Source organism: Trichomycterus rosablanca, chromosome 11 (genome assembly GCF_030014385.1).
Source record: "Trichomycterus rosablanca isolate fTriRos1 chromosome 11, fTriRos1.hap1, whole genome shotgun sequence".
Taxonomy (NCBI): domain Eukaryota; kingdom Metazoa; phylum Chordata; class Actinopteri; order Siluriformes; family Trichomycteridae; genus Trichomycterus; species Trichomycterus rosablanca.
In genome coordinates, this window is record NC_085998.1 from 27,147,019 (window position 1) to 27,165,039 (window position 18,021).

The 18,021-nt window shown below is 40.1% G+C and overlaps 1 protein-coding gene across 1 annotated transcript in view; it reads right to left on the bottom strand.

Moving 5' to 3' along the window:
* Nucleotides 1–18,021, bottom strand: part of hydin (HYDIN axonemal central pair apparatus protein) — a 262,192-nt gene that overhangs the window by 138,992 nt on the left and 105,179 nt on the right. Inside the window, exons 19-21 of the mRNA XM_063004123.1 lie at nt 11,586–11,824; nt 9,808–10,069; nt 8,087–8,230 (exon numbers count right to left, since the gene is read on the bottom strand). Of these exons, the coding sequence (XP_062860193.1) occupies nt 8,087–8,230; nt 9,808–10,069; nt 11,586–11,824 (645 nt within the window). The remainder of the gene's footprint in view (nt 1–8,086; nt 8,231–9,807; nt 10,070–11,585; nt 11,825–18,021) is intronic.

Consider the following 18,021-nt stretch of genomic DNA (forward strand, 5'->3'; position numbering starts at 1 on the left):
GAACCTGAGATATTTCATGTTTTATCTATCTGCTCAACTTCATTTCATTTATTAATAAACATCCATTCCTGCATTTCAGGCCTGCAACACATTCCAAAAAGAGTTGGGACAGTAAAGCATTTACCACTTTGTAATGTTGCCACACTTAAAAGACGTTGTGGCACCGAGGATACCAAGTGATTTAGTGTTTCAGCTTTTATTTTTATTTTTTTTCATCTTAAGATGTGTAACAGTACGGGGTCATCGTTGTCGTATTTTTCCTTTCAAAATTCTCCACATTTTCTCTATTGGGGACAGGTCAGGACCCATACCCTCTTCTTCCACAGCCATGTCTTTGTAATGTGTGCAGCAGGTGGTTTTGCATTGTCTTGTTGAAAAATGCATGGACGTCCCTGGAAAGGATATGTTGCTCTAAGATCTCAATGTACTTTTCTGCATTAATGCTGCCATCACAGAAGTGTTAATGACCTTTGTCAAGGACACTGACACAGCCCCATACCATGACAGACCCTGGCTTTTGGACTTGTTGCTGATAAAAGTCTGGATGGTCCTTTTTGTCTTTGGTCCGGAGCACATGAAGACCTGGAATGCTGATTCATCTGACCACAATACACGTTTCCACTGTGTGATGGTCCATCCTAGATGCCTTCAAGCCCAGAGAAGTGGACGCCGCTTCTGGACATGGTTAACATAAGGCTTCTTTTTTGCACAGTAAAGTTTTAAGTGGCATTTGTGCATGTCCGTATTGTAGTGCTTGACAAATGTTTCCCAAAGTAATCCCTCACCCATGTGGTTATATCAGCTATTGTTGAGTGGCGGTTCTTGATGCAGCTTAAGCTTGCACCTTTGGCTTTTACGCACTGAAATTCCTCCTGAAAATCATTATTTAGTTTTTTCACCTCATTACTAGCCCTAAATTGCCCCCGTCCCAACTTTTTTTGGAAGGTGTTGCAGGCCTGAAATGCAGGAATTTTGGTATATTAACTAATGAAATGAAGTTGAGCAGACAAAACATGAAATATCTTGGGTTCAAACTGTCAGCTTAAGCTTGCACCCTTGGCCTTTACGCACTGAAATTCCTCCTGATTCCTTGAATGGTTTAATGATATTATGCACTGTAGAGGAAAAATATGCAAATCCCTTTCATCTTTCTTTGAGGTACATTGTTTTTAAACATTTCAATCATTTTCTCACGCATTTGTTGACAAACTGGAGATCATCTGATCATCTTTGCTCATCAAAGACTCAGCCTTTCCTGGATGCTGCTTTTGTACCAAACCATGATTACAATCACCTGTTGACATCACCTGTTTGGAATCACATCATTATTTAGTTTTTTCACCTCATTACTAGCCCTAAATTGGCCTCGTCCCAATAAGTGTTTATTAATAAATGAAATGAAGTTGAGCAGACAAAACATGAAATATCTTGGGTTCAAACTGTCTGCAATCAAATAAAAGTCAAAGTCAATGTAAGGAACACTGCATTTTTATTTTATTTGCATTTTCCATACTGTCCCTTTTTTTCTGATTTAGGATTGTAATTATAGGGCAGCACAGTGGCTCAGTGGGTAGCATTTCAGTGTTTAGGTCAGACCTGCAGCTATTGTGGTTATACAGTATGTGTTAGCTGTGAGTAATATAAGCTTAAGAATTTCTGGTCTAGACCATTCTTTCAGTTCGGCTTTGCCCTGGTGCTTTACAATTATAAATCCAATAATGTAATTCTGTTCTATCAAGACTTTATGCTGTGATTCTTACCCAAGAGATGGAATCTAATAGTCTGTTACCCATGGCTGGCTGCAGTAATATCTTTGAGATTGCTATTATTTTTGTAAGGATGCCATCAATTTGTAGAAACCGAGATTTTAACCTCTGCTGTCTCTCCAACACAATCGCTGAGCTCTTTAGCCATCCTATCCCCTCTTCTTCTTTTTAATTGCTTTAGACCTTCAGCCTACAAGCACATTTTGTCTGTAAATTTAGTATGGGCTGTCAAATTGTAGTCAAAAGCGACCAGATCAGATAAAAGCACGTTATTCAGCCGAATTAGCATTCTGAGTTCTGAAGAAGCTGTCTGGCATGGTCCCTGAAAGCAGCTGTTAGAACACAGTACATATCTATAAAAATCACTCTAGCTGAAGCTGAAATTGGGGAAACAGCAGGAGGAAATGCATGTGTGGTTGTGTATGTGTGTGGTCGTATGTGAGAAAAAGAGATAATAAAAGTGATATAGCTCTGACAAAAAAAAATCAGTTTTATAATGAAGATGGTTCCACATGAGGTAGAAATGCCTAATCTTTATCTTTGCTTGACTGCAGCAGGAGCTGAGATGGGCTGTATGAGCAGTGATGCAAAACTACAATTCTAGACTGTCTAATTCATGATTAATATTGTAATGGTCTGTACACAACAGATGTTAACCACAGATTTGATTAAAGTACAAGTAAAACCACAAAACAAGAGCAAAGTCCTTTGTGAGAGCAGCTTACCTTTCAATTCCCCCAACAGCTCAAGTTTCATACAGCCAAAGAAGGACTGGGGTGGCTTTGGGCAAGTTTCTAAATGTCCTTAGGAGGCCCATACAAAGCCCATATTTAAACCATATCAAACTTCTATGACTGTGATGGACTGGCACCCTGTCCAGGGTATTTCTCTCACCCATTAAGAGTCGGGATAGGCACCAGCTCTCAAGACCCTTCCACGCACATGTTTAGGATAAGCAGTTTAGAAAGTGTATGAGTATCCAATCTAATAGAGCTTGAGAGAATCTGCTATGAACCATGGGATAAACTGCCCAAATCCAAATCTGCAGTTGAGAATACATACAGAGACATAACTCAAATATTGCAGATTTAATTGCAGCCAAAGAAGCTACTACAGAGTATTAAATAAAGGGTCTAAAATGCCCTGTTTACTAATAATTTCAAGCTTGAGATATATGGCAGTAAAAAGATCAGATGAGAGTGACCGATCGAAACAACAGTGATGCATGGTGGTTAAATTAATAAAGCCTAGGGTTGTTTTGCATACCTTGGAGTTAGGCATCTGCACTTAAATAACAACCTGAAAAAGGAGGAGAATACCCCTAAACTTTAGAGGAATGCTATATCCTTGAACACTCTAGTTTGGATCTTTGGAGAACAATTTATGTAGCATTGTAATGACCCAAAACTCATTCCAAAGTTTTGCAGCAATTACTTGAAGATCGAAGTGGTTGTGTATGTGTGTGGTCGTATGTGAGAAAGAGAGATAATAAAAGTGATATAGCTCTGACAAAAAAATCCGTTTTATAATGAAGATGGTTCCACATGAGGTAGAAATGCCTAATTTTTATCTTTGCTTGACTGCAGCAGGAGCTGGATGGGCTGTATGAGCAGTGATGCAAAACTACAATTCTAGACTGTCTAATTCATGATTAATATTGTGGTAGTCTGTACACAACAGATAAGTTCAAGAAAAACCACAAAACAAGAGCACAGTCCTTTGTGAGAGCAACCTACTTTTCAGTACTGTATTACTATATGGATAAAGCAATCTTTCATCTTTCAGTGAAGTGATCGTATACAATGATTGATTATTATTTTTATTAAGTGCTGTCAATGTGCTGTTGATTCCAGCTCCTGGCAACCATATGAAAAATGTTTCACCAAAACATCCTGTTTTCTGTTTAGGTCTACAGGCTTCTTAATGGCTCATTCATTGTTTCTCTAAAAAAACTATAAAATTCTTCTTATGATGTGTTAAAAATAAAAGAGCTTCAGCTTGGTTATGGGCTTCTAGTAACATTTATATTTACATTTTTTGGCATTTAGTAGATGCTTTTATCCAGATCCTATCTGTCTACAGTGGGGTCAAAAAGTATTTAGTCAGCCACTGATTGTGCAGGTTCTCCTACTTAGAAAGATGAGAGAGGTCTGTAATTTTCATCATAGGTACACTTCAACTATGAGAGAAAAAATGAGAAAATTATGGTGGAAAATAAGTATTTGGTCAATAACAAAAGTTCAACTCAATACTTTGTAACATAACCTTTGTTGGCAATGACAGAGGTCAAACGTTTCCTGTAAGTCTTCACCAGGTTTGCACACACTGTAGCTGGTATTTTGGCCCATTCCTCCATGCAGATCTCCTCTAGAGCAGTGATGTTTTGGGGCTGTCGCTTGGCAACACGGACTCCACAAATTTTCTATGGGGTTGAGGTCTGGAGACTGGCTAGGCCACTCCAGGACCTTGAAATGCTTTTTACGGAGCCACTCCTTCGTTGCCCGAGCGGTGTGTTTGGGATCATTGTCATGCTGGAAGACCCAGCCACGTTCCATCTTCAATGCTCTCACTGATGGAAGGAGTTTTTGGCTTAAAATCTCATGATACATGGCCTCGTTCATTCTTCCCTTAACACGGATCAGTCGTCCTGTCCCCTTTGCAGAAAAACAGCCCCAAAGCATGATGTTTCCACCCCCATGCTTCACAGTAGGTATGGTGTTCTTGGGTTCTTCTTCTTCCTCCAAACATGACGAGTTGAGTTTTTACCAAAAAGTTTCATTTTGGTTTCATCTGACCACATGATATTCTCCCAATCCTCTTCTGGATCATCCATAAGCTCTCTGGCAAACTTCAGACGGGCCTGGACATGTACTGGCTTAAGCAGGGGGACACGCCTGGCACTGCAGGATTTGAGTCCCTCTCGGCGTAGTGTGTTACTGATGGTAGCCTTTGTTACTTTGGTCCCAGCTCTCTGCAGGTCATTCATCAGGTCCCTCCGTGTAGTTCTAGGATTTTTGCTCACCGTTCTCATGATCATTTTGACCCCACGGGATGAGATCTTGACCCCAAGGGAGATTATCAATGGTCTTGTATGTCTTCCATTTTCTTACAATTGCTCCCACAGTTGATTTATTCACACCAACCTGCTTGCCTATTGTAGATTCACTCTTCCCAGCCTGGTGCAGGTCTACAATTTTCTTCCTGGTGTCCTTTGACAGCTCTTTGGTCTTGGCCATGGTTGAGTTTGGAGTCTGACTGTTTGAGGCTGTGGACAGGTGTCTTTTATACAGATAACGAGGTCAAACAGGTGCCATTAATACAGGTAAGGAGTGGAGGACAGAAGAGCTTCTTAAAGAAGAAGTTACAGGTCTGTGAGAGCCAGAAATCTTGCTTGTTTGTTATTGACCAAATACTTATTTTCCACCATAATTTATAAATAAATTATTTAAAAATCCTACAATGTGATTTCCTGGATTTTTACCTCTCTCATCTTTCTAAGTAGGAGAACTTGCACAATCAGTGGCTGACTAAATACTTTTTGACCCCACTGTATCTGTCTGTCTGTCTGTCTGTCTGTCTGTCTGTCTGTCTGTCTGTCTGTCTGTCTGTCTGTCTGTCTATCTATCTATCTATCTATCTATCTATCTATCTATCTATCTATCTATCTATCCATCTTTCACCTTCTCCACATTTTATTAAATTACAGACTTATTCTATAATAGATTGAGTTCTTTTTTGTTACAAAATTCTACACAAAATTACCCACAATGACAAAGTAAAAGCAGCTTTTTAGACATTTGTGCTAATTTATAAAAAATCTAAATGTAAAATATCATATGTACACAAGTCTGCACACCTTTGATATGACACCCAAAAGTGAGCTGATGTGCATTTTGTTTTCACTGATACTGCTTGGGGGCCTTGGCCAGGGAGGTGAGCAGGAACCCGAAGGTCACTCTGACAGAGCTCCAGCGTATCCTTGTGGAGATGGGAGAACCTATCAGAAGATCAACCATCCAGGCAGCACTCCACAAATCACGCCCTTATGGTAGATTGGCCAGACGGAAGCCACTCCTTAGTAAAAGGCACATGACAGCCCGCTTCCAATCCAGCATCTGTGGAAGGAGCTAAAAAATGGCTGTGTACCAACGCTCTCCATCCAACCTGACAGAGCTTGCAAGGACATGCCAAAAAGAATGGGCAAAAACAAGTGTAAATTATTTTCAGTAAAATAAATTTGCATATTTTCTAAACCCTGTTTTCACTTCATAATTATTGGTGATTGTGTGTAGATGTTTGAGGCAAAAAATTAACTTAATCTATTATTGAATGAGTCTGTAATGTAATGTCTGTAACGTGGAGAAGGTGAAAGGGCTGTGCAGACTTTCCGGCTTGACTGTATTCTTAAGTTGCGTCTACAATTCAATTGGAGTCCACCATAGATTGGAAAGGCACACGCCTGTTTTTTGCAAAGGCCCACAATTTATACTGTATGATCCAAGAACCGTTTGTGGATCCCCTTGATCAAATTATAGTTTGGAACAGATCAGTGAAACACACTGTGGGGTGCTTCTCTGCAAGATGTCAGGGAGACAGGTAAGAACTGAAGGTCAATATGTGAGGGAAAATGTAGCTAAATATAGGAACATCATTGAAAAAGCCTCATACACTCAGACTGGTGCAACAGCTCAACTTTCATACAGCCAAAGAAGGACTGGGGTGGCTTTGGGCAAGTTTCTGAATGTCCTTAGGAGGCCCAGACAAAGCCCATATTAAAACCATATCAAAAATCTGTGACTGTGATGGACTGGCACCCTGTCCAGGGTGTTTCTCTTACCAATTGAGAGCTGGGATAGGCTCCAGCTCTGAAGACCCTTCCATGCACATGTATATATAAGGTTGCTACTGATGGGCCCTTGAGCAAGGCCCTTAACCCTCAATTGCTTAGCTTATATACGTCTCAAATGTAAGTCGCTTTGGATAAAATTGTCTCCTAAATACCAAAAATGTAAATGTAAACTGAAAGGGAACCAGAAACCATTGTAGGGACATTGTAGCCTAGTGGTTAAGATACTGGACTTGTAATCAGAAGGATCACTGCCAGGTTGCCCTTAACCCTCAATTGCTTAGACTGTATACTGTCACAGTACTGTAAATCGCTTTGGATAAAGGCGTCTGCTAAATGCTGAAAATGTAAATGTCTAAGAGTAAGAGTGGACATCTATGGGGAATCCTAAAGATGACAGTTTACAAACACTTAAGAAAGCTTGAGAGTGTCTGCTATGAACCATAGGATAAACTGCCAAAATCCAAGAATGCAGTTAAGAATGCATGTAGCGACATAACCAAACGATTGTAAATGTAATTACAGATGTAATTACAGATGTATTGACAAAGAAGCTACTACAGAGTATTAAATAAAGGGTCTAAATATGCTTTGATTGAAAAAATGCCCTGTTTACTAATAATGTCAAGCTTAAGATTTATGGCAGTAAAAAGATCAATAACAACAGTGATGCATGGTGGTTAAATTAATAAAGCCTAGGGTTGTTTTGCATACCTTGGAGTTAGGCATCTGCACTTAAATAACAACCTGAAAGAGAACACCCCCAAACTTAAGAGAAATGCTATATCCTTGAACACTCTAGTTTGGATCTTTGTGGAGAACAATTTATGCAGCATGGTAATGACCCAAAACTCGTCCCAAAGCTTTGCAACAATTACTTGAAGATCAAAGAATAATGTTACTCGTTTTCCCTATCAATCGTTAGCATTATTTACATTTACAGCACTTAGCAGAACCAACTTACAATTGTGACAGTGTAAGCAATTGCAGGTTAAGGGACATGCTCAAGGGCCCAACAGTGGCAACCTGATAGTGGTGGGGCTTAAACAGGCAACCTTCTGATTACTAATCTAGAACCTTAAACACTAGGCTACAACTAGCTTTTTGGCTAGTGGAGACATACACCGATTAGCTATAACATTAAAACCACCTCTACACTCACTGTCCATTTTATCAGCTCCACTTACCATATAGAAGCACTTTGTAGTTTTATTGACTGTAGTCCATCTATTTATATACATACGTTTTTAGCCTGCTTTCACCCTGTTCCTCAATGGTCAGGACCCCCCACAGGACCACTACAGAGTAGGTATTATTTAAGTGGTGGATCATTCTCAGCACTGCAGTGACAATGACATGGTGGTGGTGTGTTAGTGTGTGTTGTGCTGGTATGAGTGGATCAGGCACAAAGCAGTCATAAACAAATATTCGCTCTCTCTGTTTCTCTTTCTTACTCACACACATTCACACACACCTTTTTCACACAGAAGTCAAGGTGCTGAGGAGATATGTCCAAGATTGGTGCAATGAATCGGCATGTGACGTCAACAGTCATGATACGTTCCTTCCCGCTCTGATGCCCTACAGTGGCGTAGCAAACCAGCTTCTCTCTTACTACCTGCACACACACACACACACACACACAGACAGATCTTTAAAGATTACATATTGTCACACTTAGCTAGACATGCACATTTCTCATGCTCTCATCCATTACTTTAAAACAATTTTTAGACAGATCTGACAATATTGATTTGAAATACAGCTGTGCTCTGTCATGACTGAGCTCCTGCATACTGAAATACCCAGTAAAACACTCTTTTTATCTTCCCTTCCCTTATCTTTCCTTCTCAACTTTCCTCTACTACTTATTCTATTACTATGGGATTACAGTAGCTATGCCTAGAGTAAGATTACAGGCATTTATGAAGCTTTTGGAATTGGGATGTCAATTGTCGGCCAAGCCTTTTTATCCAACACCACTGCCTGACCTGTAAATGCTCTTTTAACTAAATTGGCATGAATTTTAACAGACACACTACAAAATCTTACTGACAACTCAATACCAATGGTTTTAAATATAATCAAAAAGCTTATGATTAGATGTCCATATACTTTAGCGATATACAAGCATAAAATTATGACCACTGACAGAAGGCAAGCTGGCGGAGGCAGTGTGATGCTTTGGGCAACAATGCTCTGCTGGGAAACCTTGGGTCCTGCCATCCATGTGGATGTTACTTTGACATGTACCACCTACCTAAGCATTGTTGCAGACCATGTACACCCTTTCATGGAAACAATATTCCCTGATGGCTGTGGCCTCTTTCAGCAGGATAATGCTCCCTGCCACAAAGCAAAAATGGTTCAGGAATGGTTTGAGGAGCACAACAACGAGTTTGAGGTGTTGACTTAGCCTCCAAATTCCCCAGATCTCAATCCAATCGAGCATCTGTGGGATGTGCTGGACTGAAGTCTGATTCATGGAGGCTCCACCTCGCAGCTTACAGGAGTTAAAGGATCTACTGCTAACATATTGGTACCAGATACCACAGCACACCTTCAGGGGTCTAGTGGAGTCCATGCCTCGACGTGTCAGGGCTGTTTTGGCAGCAAAAGTGGGACCAACACAATATTAGGAAGGTGGTCCCTTTAGCTCAGATGAGCTTCAGCTGTGGCTAATTAGCTGGAGACCAATCACAACAAGGGGGTGTTGGCTTGTCAATCTAAACACAAACAATCCTCTAACATGTGCTCCTGGAGAGGTGGGCGTGGCAGGTGCACCAGGGTCCAGGAGCACATAGAGACTGGAATCGTGACACACTTGTATATTTTGGTTGGAAATGGTGAGGGCAGGAGGAGTAGTAACTGGTCGTGTCTGAGAAATTGAGAGAGAGCTTATAGTCCAAATTTAGCGCCATCTGATTTCCACCTTTTTGAACCGCTCAAAGAAGCTTTAAGAGGAACAAGATTTTCATGTGATGATGATGTGAAAGCAGCGGCTCATTGGCTCAACCAATACAATTTTTTGCTGATGGAATTAAAAAGTTGGTACAATGCTGGGAAAATGCATCAGGAGGTGATTATGTAGAAAAGTGATGTGTTTTTTTGTAATTCTTAATAAAATAGAGTTTAAAAACATTTTGAAAAACACTGGTATTAAGTACAGTTGAGGGAAATAAATGTTTGCATTACCTTGGGTGCGTTACAGGAGCCCTCCAGCAGCATGTTGGTTGATTTACCTGGGCCGAGTTCCAACCATGTTGGGGTCACAGAGAACACAGGGGAATCCAAAGTTGGAGGGTTCAGCACACTCCTAAATTTGCCCTCCCTGGAGGTGTTGGTGGTTGATGAACCTTTGCGGTGGAAATGAGGAAAACCTTCAGTGACCCACAAAAGCTGGTGAGAACGGCGGCCTTTGTTGGTGATTTGAAAGTGATACTGGCACGGGCCTGAGCTGCAGAGCAAACATAGGAAAGTTTCAGTTGAGCAGACTTCATATAAAACACTACAACAGCTACACTAAATGGCCAAAAGTTTATGGATACCCCTCCTAAACTTTTAATTCGGGTGTATAAAAGGTCACACTTTTTAATAACAGGTGTATAAAATAAAGTATATAAAATAAATGATATGCTTCTAAGTTTGTGACATAAGGCCCTTTCCTGTTATAGCATCCCCCCTGCACATTGCAAGGTCCATAAAGACATGCTTTAAAGAGTTTGGTGTGATGAGTTTGATTTAAAGTCTTAAGTGTGACTAAATTCCAGTGCCCTGACCTCAACTCCGTTAAACCCCTTTAGGATGAATTGGAATGTTGATTGTATACCAGGCCTTCTTGTCAAACATCCATGCCTTACTTTACAAATACACTTTTAAATAAACAGACACAAATTCCCACAGACACACATTCTGAGGGCTGTTATAGCTGCAATGAAGAGCTACTTTATATGAATGTTTTATGAATAAGATAACATGCTTACAGCTGAGTGTCCACATATATTTGGCCATGTACTATATATAATCTTTACTGTTCTTACCTTATTGACATACACACATATTATAATTATATATAAACTAATCAGCCATAACATTAAAACCACCTCCTTGTTTCTACACTCACTGTCCATTTTATCAGCTCCACATACCATACAAAAGCACTTTGTAGTTCTACAATTACTGACTGTAGTCCATCTGTTTCTCTGCATGCTTTGTTAGCCCCCTTTCATGCTGTTCTTCAATGGTCAGGACCCCCACAGGACCACTACAGAGCAGCTATTATTTGGGTGGTGGCTCATTCTCAGCACTGCAGTGACACTGACATGGTGGTGGTGTGTTAGTGTGTGTTGTGCTGGTATGAGTGGATCAGACACAGCAGCACTGCTGGAGTGAGAATAGTCCTCCAACCAAAAACATCCAGCCAACAGCACCCCGTGGGCAGTGTCCTGTGACCACTGATGAAGGTCTAGAAGATGACCAACTCAAACAGCAGCAATAGATGAGCGATCGTCTCTGACTTCACATCTACAATGTGAACCAACTAGGTAGGAGTGTCTAATAGAGTGGACAGTGAGTGGACATGGTATTTAAAAACTCCAGCAGCGCTGCCGTGTCTGATCCACTCATACCAGCACAACACACACTAACACACCACCACCATGTCACTGTCACTGCAGTGCTGAGAATAATCCACCACCTAAATAATACCTGCTCTGTAGTGGTCCTGTGGGGGTCCTGACCATTAAAGAACAGGGTAAAAGCAGGCTAAAAAAAAGTATGTAGAGAAACAGATGGACTACAGTCAGTAATTGTAGAACTACAAAGTGCTTCTATATGGTAAGTAGAGCTGATAAAATGGACAGTGAGTAGAAACAAGGAGGTGGTTTTAATGTTATGGCTGATCAGTGTATATATAATTCATATTAATTGAATAAATATATGCAAATTGGCATTTGATCCATTCTACAACATACCTAAAATGAGATCCAAGGTCCAGGCTCGGAGCAAAAGGCCGGTCAGTGACTATAGTGGTGCCCTTGCCTGTGGCCCAAACTGGCACAGTGTGGGTTTGGCTGTCCAGGATGCTCAGCTGTAATTTGTCCTTAAAGGACAGCGTGTCATCTAGATGAGCCACCAGTTTCAGCTCAACCAGTCCCTCAGGAGGGATCTCCCCTTGAGCTGGTTCCACACGCCACTGAGACTTGTTCTTAGCCTAAAATCAAACAGTGGTCTGTTAATATAGACTAGATTACAAAGCTCATCATCAGATCATCATATTGCTCTTACTTATCTCACAACTCAATGCTTATGCATCACATCCACTCAGTTATCATTACTGAAAAAATACTATTACAGTAATACCTTGAAACTCAACGTCAGTTGGTTCTGGGAGTGGCGTTGAGTTTTAAAGACGTTGAGTTTCAAGGTATTTTTTCTCATAAGGATGTATGGGAAATCTGTTAATGTGTTCCATGGTCCTCTGGAACTGCATATATTTTAGGCTAATGTAAAATAATGGGTTTTTTGACACATACATATTTAACACAAATATAATATAGAAACATACAATTGAAAACAGTTAAAAATAAAGAACTGTTGGACAAAGCTTAATGTGACTTATTGTATTAAAACAAGTGAGGAATTTCATTAGTGGAGAGAACTTATGAGCAGTAATAATTAGGAGAGGTTTAGTGTTTCATGTCATAATTTTAATATGAATATGAATATGATGGTTATTTTACACAAATGCAGATTCGTCTTATATTCGCACTTGATGAAGCCTTACTGCACCACTCAGGTGAAGCACTGAACAAAGTGGCTGTTCACTGTTAATTTGAAATTAAATAAATCAATTGTTTAAAAAACAAAAAAAAGTGAACACATTGAGTTTAAGGGTACAAATGTAATGGCGTTGAGGTTTTTTTTTTTTTTTTTACCCCTTTTTCTCCCCTTTTAGCGCATCCAATTGTTCAATTAGCATCATGCTTCCTCTCTGTCTATACCGAACCCTGCCCCGACGGAGGTGATTAAAGCTAACCCGTATCCCCTCCGAAACACGAGCAGCAGCCAGATGCATTTTTGCCACCCACACATTGACGAGTTTGGCGCCACCTAGCGTTGCATGCGGAGAGACACACCCTAAGGGCACCCTCTCCCATCTCTGTGTAAGCGCCTCCAATCAGCCGGCAGAGAACGCAATCGCATTCTGACAGAGAGAGACCCACATCCAGTTCTTTGTCCCACCCCCCATATGAGCAACCGGCCAATCGTTGCTCATATAGCCACTCAGCTTCGAACCGGTAAAGCAAGGCTGGATTCGATACCACGTTCTCAGAATCCAGCCCTGGTTGCAGCGCGTTTCTTTTTACCGCTGCGCCACCTGAGCGGCATGGCGTTGAGTTTTAAAGATTTTGAGTTTAGGGGATGTTGAGTTACAAGGCACCACTGTATTAAAAACAACTTTTTACGTTTCAGTTTTAATGGGAGCACTTTTTATTTATCTGACAAACACGTGTTTTTACTTGGTTGCATAAATTTTTTCCCAAAATTACCTATGGCTAAAATGCTTATACAGTGGTACCTTGTAACTCAACGTCCCCTAAACTCAAAATCTTTGAAACTCAACGCCCTTTGTCAAGAAATTGTACCCTTAAACTCGTTTACCTTAAAGTCAACTTACCTTAAACTCGCTTGGCTTGAGCGGTGCAGTAAAACGTCATCAAAGTGTAAATATGAGACAAATCTGCATTTGTGCGGAATAACCTGTTTCACTTTAAACTTGTGTTATAGCTCGGGGAGCTGAGAAATTGTAGGAATCAGCTTTTTTGTTTAGAGAGAGTCTAAAACACATAGTTAAAAAAAGCTTAATGTGACTTAATGTATTAAAAGAACGACATAGAAACACTAAATCTCTCCCAAATATTACTGCACATAAGTTCTTTCCAGTAATGAAATTCCTCAGTCGCTGTTTTAGTACAGTAAGTCACATTAAGCTTTGTGCACCGCCACACTCCATAGGAAATAACGGCACAGTCAGCGCAAAAGCTACAGTATTTTGCCGCTTCTCATGTGTATGTGCCTTTACTGAATAGAATCCAGTAGTTCAACATCAAGTATCTCCACGATTTAGAAGCATAAGGAAACAATAAAGAAGTAAAAGTAAAGTGCAGGTTTTATTGTTTTTTTTTTAACTGTTTTCAATTGTATTTCAGTGTTTTTATATTATGTTTGTGTTATTTTCAGTGTATAAGTGTCAAAAACAACCCCATTATTTTACATTAGCCTAAAATATATGCAGTTCCATGGAACGCATTGACAGATTTCCCATACATCCTTATGGGAAAAAATACCTTGAAACTCAACGCCTTTTAAACTCAATGCCACTCCCAGAACCAACTGATGTCAAGTTTCAAGGCACCACTGTATATTGGAAATATAGTGCAATCTACAATGACACTGTACTATACACTATGCAGAGAGCAGTTAAATGTAAGGCGTTTAAATATAAGAACATTTATAACATTCATAAGTGCAAAAATAATGTCATGTTTACTTCCAGAGTCACTGTTGAACTCTATTACAAATCTGTAACAATTATTAAACTTAGTTTTGAGAATTTAACCTACACAAGCAAGTTACACTAAGAATGTGCTACAATTGTTATGAAATGTATTAAAATTCTTAAAATAACTGAAGAAATGTTACATTCTATTGCACTGTTCCTTACATTGATTCTAGAAAATCCCTGAACAATTTCCTTTCACTCACTTCATAAGCAGCTGCCACTCACATGCCTGTACTAGGTCAACTCATAAAGTAACTTTATTAAATAAGCATCCATGAAACAATGTGTGTGCTTTCTCGTGTGTACATGTGCAAATCTCTGCATCTAATAATGGTTTTGAAAGAATGGATGTAATTTATTGTAAGATATTTCATTTAATAGAATGTCTTATATACATATACTCATATACATTTACATTTCACTTACACAACAATTTGAGTGAAAAACTGAATCTTAAAAAAAACAGTACAGTGGACCCTTGGGTTACGAACGGTTTACCATACGAACATTTCGAGTTACAAACGATCTTTTTCAACTTAACGTACGAACAAATTTCGGATTACGAACAGAAATTCGTGAAACCCGTGATGTCACGAACAAGTTGATTCCAACCGTCTCTCTCTTTATACAGTGTATCACAAAAGTGAGTACACCCCTCACATTTCTGCAAATATTTTATTATATCTTTTCATGGGACAACACTATAGACATGAAACTTGGATATAACTTAGAATAGTCAGTGTACAGCTTGTATAGCAGTGTAGATTTACTGTCTCCTGAAAATAACTCAACACACAGCCATTAATGTCTAAATGGCTGGCAACATAAGTGAGTACACCCCACAGTGAACATGTCCAAATTGTGCCCAAAGTGTCAATATTTTGTGTGACCACCATTATTATCCAGCACTGCCTTAACCCTCCTGGGCATGGAATTCACCAGAGCTGCACAGGTTGCTACTGGAATCCTCTTCCACTCCTCCATGATGACATCACGGAGCTGGTGGATGTTAGACACCTTGAACTCCTCCACCTTCCACTTGAGGATGCGCCACAGGTGCTCAATTGGGTTTAGTCCATCACCTTTACCTTCAGCTTCCTCAGCAAGGCAGTTGTCATCTTGGAGGTTGTGTTTGAGGTCGTTATCCTGTTGGAAAACTGCCATGAGGCCCAGTTTTCGAAGGGAGGGGATCATGCTCTGTTTCAGAATGTCACAGTACATGTTGGAATTCATGTTTCCCTCAATGAACTGCAGCTCCCCAGTGCCAGCAACACTCATGCAGCCCAAGACCATGATGCTTCCACCACCATGCTTGACTGTAGGCAAGATACAGATGTCTTGGTACTTCTCACCAGGGTGCCGCCACACATGCTGGACACCATCTGAGCCAAACAAGTTTATCTTGGTCTCGTCAGACCACAGGGCATTCCAGTAATCCATGTTCTTGGACTGCTTGTCTTCAGCAAACTGTGCGGGCTTTCTTGTGCGTCAGCTTCCTTCTGGGATGACGACCATGCAGACCATGTGACCTTGGCCACCATGCTGTAGCTCAGTTTCAGGGTGTTAGCAATCTTCTTATAGCCCAGGCCATCTTTGTGGAGAGCAACAATTCTATTTCTCACATCCTCAGAGAGTTCTTTGCCATGAGGTGCCATGTTGAATATCCAGTGGCCAGTATGAGAGAATTGTACCCAAAACACCAAATTTAACAGCCCTGCTCCCCATTTACACCTGGGACCTTGACACATGACACCAGGGAGGGACAACGACACATTTGGGCACAATTTGGACATGTTCACTGTGGGGTGTACTCACTTATGTTGCCAGCTATTTAGACATTAATGGCTGTGTGTTGAGTTATTTTCAGAAGACAGTAAATCTACACTGCTATACAAGCTGTACACTGACTACTCTAAGTTATATCCAAGTTTCATGTCTATAGTGTTGTCCCATGAAAAGATATAATGCAATATTTGCAGAAATGTGAGGGGTGTACTCACTTTTGTGATACACTGTATATATATACTGTATATATATATATATATATACACACGCAGTGAGCAAACATTCGGACAGCGGACAGTGTTTTTTCAGTGTATTCTTTATATTTTGTAAAGTTCAATATTAAAATGTCCCTAAACAATGTGCAGAGGAAGCGCAGTGCTGAGAAAATGAACAAATCTATTGCATTTGTTGTGTTGTATAATTACTTCTGCCAGTAGCTGTCAGAAAGAGGGGACAGTTAGTAAGAGAGAAGAAGGAAATCACTGAGTAAAGTAGTTTTTCTTTTGTGCAATTACATCTACAAAATACAACACTATTGAAATAAAGAAGGAAATAATAGAAAAATATGAGAGTTATTGTTGTTTCTGGTAGATACATTTTATATAAAAAGAAGGAAATGTATTATGGTGTATGGTACAGCACACGTACTGTACTGAAATGTAATGTGTTTTTTATGTACAGTACTACTGTGTATTGTTGTTTATTGTTTATTACAGTAATGCATATTCTATAATTTAAGATTTAAGGGAAAATATACTTGTATTTATAACAAAAAAGACCATTTAAGACATTAGAAAGGTTAGGTAAGGGGGGGTTTGGGAGGTCTGGCACGGATTAATTCTGTTTACATGATTTCTTATGGGAAAAATAGGTTTAACTAACAAACATTTTGACTTAAGAACAGCCCTTCGGAATCGATTGAATTCAGAAGTCAAGGGTCCACTGTATTTGGTATGGCCCGACTTTTTCTGTTATAACAGCATGCATTCAAGCTGGCATAAACTCCACAAGTCTGTGCAAACTCTGATAAACCATGTTATCCATGCATGATTTCAAAACACTAAAGAGAATTTGGTGATGTTACTTGAAAGATTGGCTTCATGTACCCCATAAATGCTTATTGGAGTTTAGTGACTTCTATCCAAAGCGATGTACAATTATGATTAAATACAATTTAAGAAATTGAGGGTTAAGGACCTTGCTCAGGACAACAGTGGCAACTTGGTGGGGTGGGGCCTGAACCAGCAACCCTCTGATTACTTTTCCAGTACCTACCTTAACCACCACTACTACTGCCTACCATCTAAGGTAAGAACAGAAGTGTATAGTCACCAGCACAACCTTGGTCTTAAAGGTCCAAAATATGTATCTTTGGGACGCAATGTTTGTATAGCAGTTGTAGCCTAGCAGTTGTGGGGGCAGTTGTAGCCTAGCAGTTGTGGGGGCAGTTGTAGCCTACCGGGTAAGGTACTGGACTAGTTATTCAAAGATCGCCAGTTCAAGCCCCATGGCAGCCAGGTTGCCACTGTTGGGCCCTTAAGCAAGGCCCTTTTCCACCGACGTGGTTCCGGTTCCGTTCTGGTTCCCGAACTTGATTTTGAACCGGTTCCACGTGTTTCCACCGAAAAAAAGAGGTTCCAGACAGCGAACTTGCGTTCTAATCTGACACCACAGAATACGTGGTTTTTCATCGCGAACCGTGACGTCATCTGTGGGCGTGTCACAGTGTAGAGGTGTAGAGGCAAAACCGCATTTGCGCTGCACTTTTATATTTTTTAGTTCACCTGATAAAACTTTGAATCAGTTTGCCGCTGATATTCGCTGATATTTTCAAAGAACTGTGTGATATGACATGGTAAAAGTGACCCGGACAGTACAAACAACGATTAACGTGAAAAATAAAGCTTAACATGGCTTGTTGTACTAAAACAACGACCGATGAATTTGGGCAGCACAGAGCACTTATAACCTGTAATAACAGAGAGAGATTTAGTGTTCCTGTATAGCACTTTTAGTACATTAAGCCACGTTACGCTTTATTTAGGTGAAGCTTTTTGCGG